The 3,338-nt window shown below is 17.2% G+C and overlaps 1 protein-coding gene across 1 annotated transcript; it reads left to right on the forward strand.

Annotated features, from left to right (window-relative positions):
- Positions 1-2,117: 2,117 nt before the first annotated feature.
- On the forward strand, positions 2,118-3,292 carry PRSY57_0827300 (rhomboid protease ROM3, putative; the record flags this gene model as incomplete). Its single annotated transcript, XM_012907211.2, has 4 exons — positions 2,118-2,242; positions 2,332-2,460; positions 2,633-3,073; positions 3,184-3,292. 4 exons carry the CDS (start codon positions 2,118-2,120, stop codon positions 3,290-3,292), a joined length of 804 nt encoding a protein of 267 aa, XP_012762665.1.
- Between the last annotated feature and the right edge of the window lie 46 nt (positions 3,293-3,338).

Here is a 3,338-nt window from a genome sequence, read left to right on the forward strand (position 1 = left end):
TATATTATATATATATATATATTTTGTAATTTTTTAAATTAATGGAAAAATAAGAATTATATAAAAAATAAGCAGATAATTATATAATGGAAATATAATAAAAAAAAAAAAAAAAAAAAAATTCTTTATATATATATATATATATATACTATTTTGTCATTTATATTTTTTTTTTTTTCTTGTGATGTATAAAATAATTTAAAAATATATATATATATATATATATATATATAATAATGTATATTAAGAAAATTATTATATAAGCACTAAATATGTTACTTATTATACATAAATATAATAATATAATAATATTTATATGATACGTATAAAAAATATATATATTTATATATATATATATAATATATTATTTATTTTATTTTTATTTTATTTTTATATTATTTTCTTTTTACACTTTTTCTCTATATACTATGGAATATGTGCTTTTTTAAATATTTTATGTATATTCCAAAAAAAAAAAAAAAAAATAATAATAATAATTAAAATAATTATAATAATTATTATAATTCTTACTATTTCTTATTTTATATTTTTTTTTTTTTATATATAAAAATAATATATATATTATATATATATATATATATTTTTTTTTATTTATTTATTTATATCGACACTTAACTGTATTAATAAATTATGTATGCCCTAATGCATGTGAACAAAATAATATAAATATAAACATGAAATTAAATATATAAAAATAATATAATTAAATGTTATATTATTTATAATGTGTGTTTTATCATCTTATTTTATATATTTTCCTATGATTTAAGCTTAAAAGAATAAGGAAGCATATATAAAATAATATTATATATATATATATATATATATATATATATATATATATATATATATATATGTATATATATTTATATGTGGATATTATATCATTAAAAAATAATGAGGGAGACTGTAAATTATATTTTTATATTTAATATATGTATTATTGAATAGGCTGAAAATTATTTTTTTTCTTATATATTAAATTGGGGTATATTATTAAGGAATGTATGCATACATATATATATATATATATATATATATATATTTATATATATTTTTCTCTAATTATTGGTATGTTTTAAAAAAACCGGAGCTCACAGTGTAAATTTATAATAATTGTAATCTTTATCTTATTATTTATTTATAAACCCCTTGAAACATACATACAAATAATTTGTTAAACCGTATTATATATATATATATATATATATATGTATATATGTGTATATACTTTTTTATACCTTATGTACTATAGGTTTGATATTATATATTATTTATAGTACAGTGTAACTTTTTATATTATAAGGTTCTTTAATAAATAATTAAAAATGAATATTGATAGAACTATAAAATTTATTTATCATTGTATGGGTGATATTTATATTATATTATTATGCTGCAACTTTTTTTTTTTTTTTTTTTTTTTTTTTTATATATATATCTAAAATAATAATCTTTTAATGTATGTTCCTTTGAATAAAAAAATATTAGAATACCATTTTTACAACATGTTAAAAGGTTTATTCAATTCAATTCAATTCAATTATGTTAACACATTTGAATATATGTATATTCTTAATCATATTATAATTTCTTCGATTTATTCCTTTTCTTTTTTGTGTGTTGGGTTGTAAAGTTCAAAAATTTGAAAGGATCATGAAGAGTGTAAATACAGGTTTGGTTTTGTAAACATGTAAATCTAGAGAATACAAATAAAAAAAAAAAAAAGAAAGGGGTATAAAGGCCTTACGAAAGTAATATATATATATATATATATATATATATATATGTATATATTTAATTGTATTATTTTTTTGTACGCGTTATATATTTTCAAAAAGTCGTCTGTTACTATATGGAAGCTTATCTTATCTATCTTGATTTTTTATGATAATACAACATATATATATATATATATATATATATAATATAATTCCATGTATTTATTTTGTCGCTTCTTTATGGGTACATAAATGTGTGTATGATTAAATATATTATATCTAGCATTACTAATTCTTTATATATATATATATATATATATATATTTATATTTATTTATTTATTTATTTATTTCATTAAAATATTAAGCCCACGCAATGTTAAGAAAAGATATTGAAAGTGATGAAGATGGTGTTGTATCATCTGAAAATATTAAGCTCATTGAAAGACAGACAAGAAATAAATACGTCGATATTTTGTTTCCTGAAATAGCATTAAATAAGTAATATTTATAACATGAACTCACAAGAACAAATAAATAATATATATATATATATATATATAAATATTTATATATTTAATATTATGTAGAATTATTGTATGGATAAGTTTTTTTCAAATAATTATTTATATTTTAAGTTGTTTATTAAGTGAAAACTTGAGCACACCAAATGTTCATATTTTGATGTTCCTCGGGGCAACTTATGGTCCTTTAATTAAGTATGAATATATATGGACACTAAGATATATTAGTATATGTATAATTAAAATATATTTCATGATAATATATATATATATATATATATATATATATATATATATGTGTGTGTGTGTGTGTGTATGTTTATGTATATGTATATGTTTTTATTTTATTATTTTTTTTTTTTTTTAGGGAAGGGCAATATTGGAGACTTGTGCTACCGATTTTCTTACATGCCAACTTATGGCATTTGATTATAAATATTTTGTGTATCTTAAACTTAGGTTTAATAATTGAAAGTAAATATAAGAAGTCAAAATTCTTATTAATATATTTTTTATCTGGAATAACAGGAAATATTCTCACAACTATTTGTAATCCTTGTCAGCTAGCTGTAGGAGCTTCAACTAGTGGGTTTGGATTAATTGGATGTTCAATATTAGAAATATTTTTAGCTTGGAAGAATTTAACAAGAAAGGCTAAGAATTATTATATTCTTAATATTTTTTTATTTCTATTATTTTTTATGTTTGTTAGCTTTTCTCCTTCAGTTGATCTGTTTGGTCATATAGGTGGATTCCTTTGTGGAGCCTTCTTATGTTGTCACTATAACAAGTTCATAGGATACAATATGTAAATATGAACATGAAACAATATATATTAAACATTACATATACAACTCATAATATGATATATATATATATATATATATATTAACATTTCATACATTTTATTTCCCTTAGTTTTCAAAAGTTTCTATATTATAGCTTTTTTTTTATTTGCTCATTAATTATTATTTACTTGCCTATAAGATTATACATTATTAATATGCCATGTGGACTGATCTATTAAACAGCATATAACCTTTCTTAAAAAAAAAAAAAAAAAAAAAAAAAAT

Source organism: Plasmodium reichenowi, chromosome 8 (assembly GCF_001601855.1).
Source record: "Plasmodium reichenowi strain SY57 chromosome 8, whole genome shotgun sequence".
NCBI classification, from domain to species: Eukaryota; Apicomplexa; class Aconoidasida; order Haemosporida; family Plasmodiidae; genus Plasmodium; species Plasmodium reichenowi.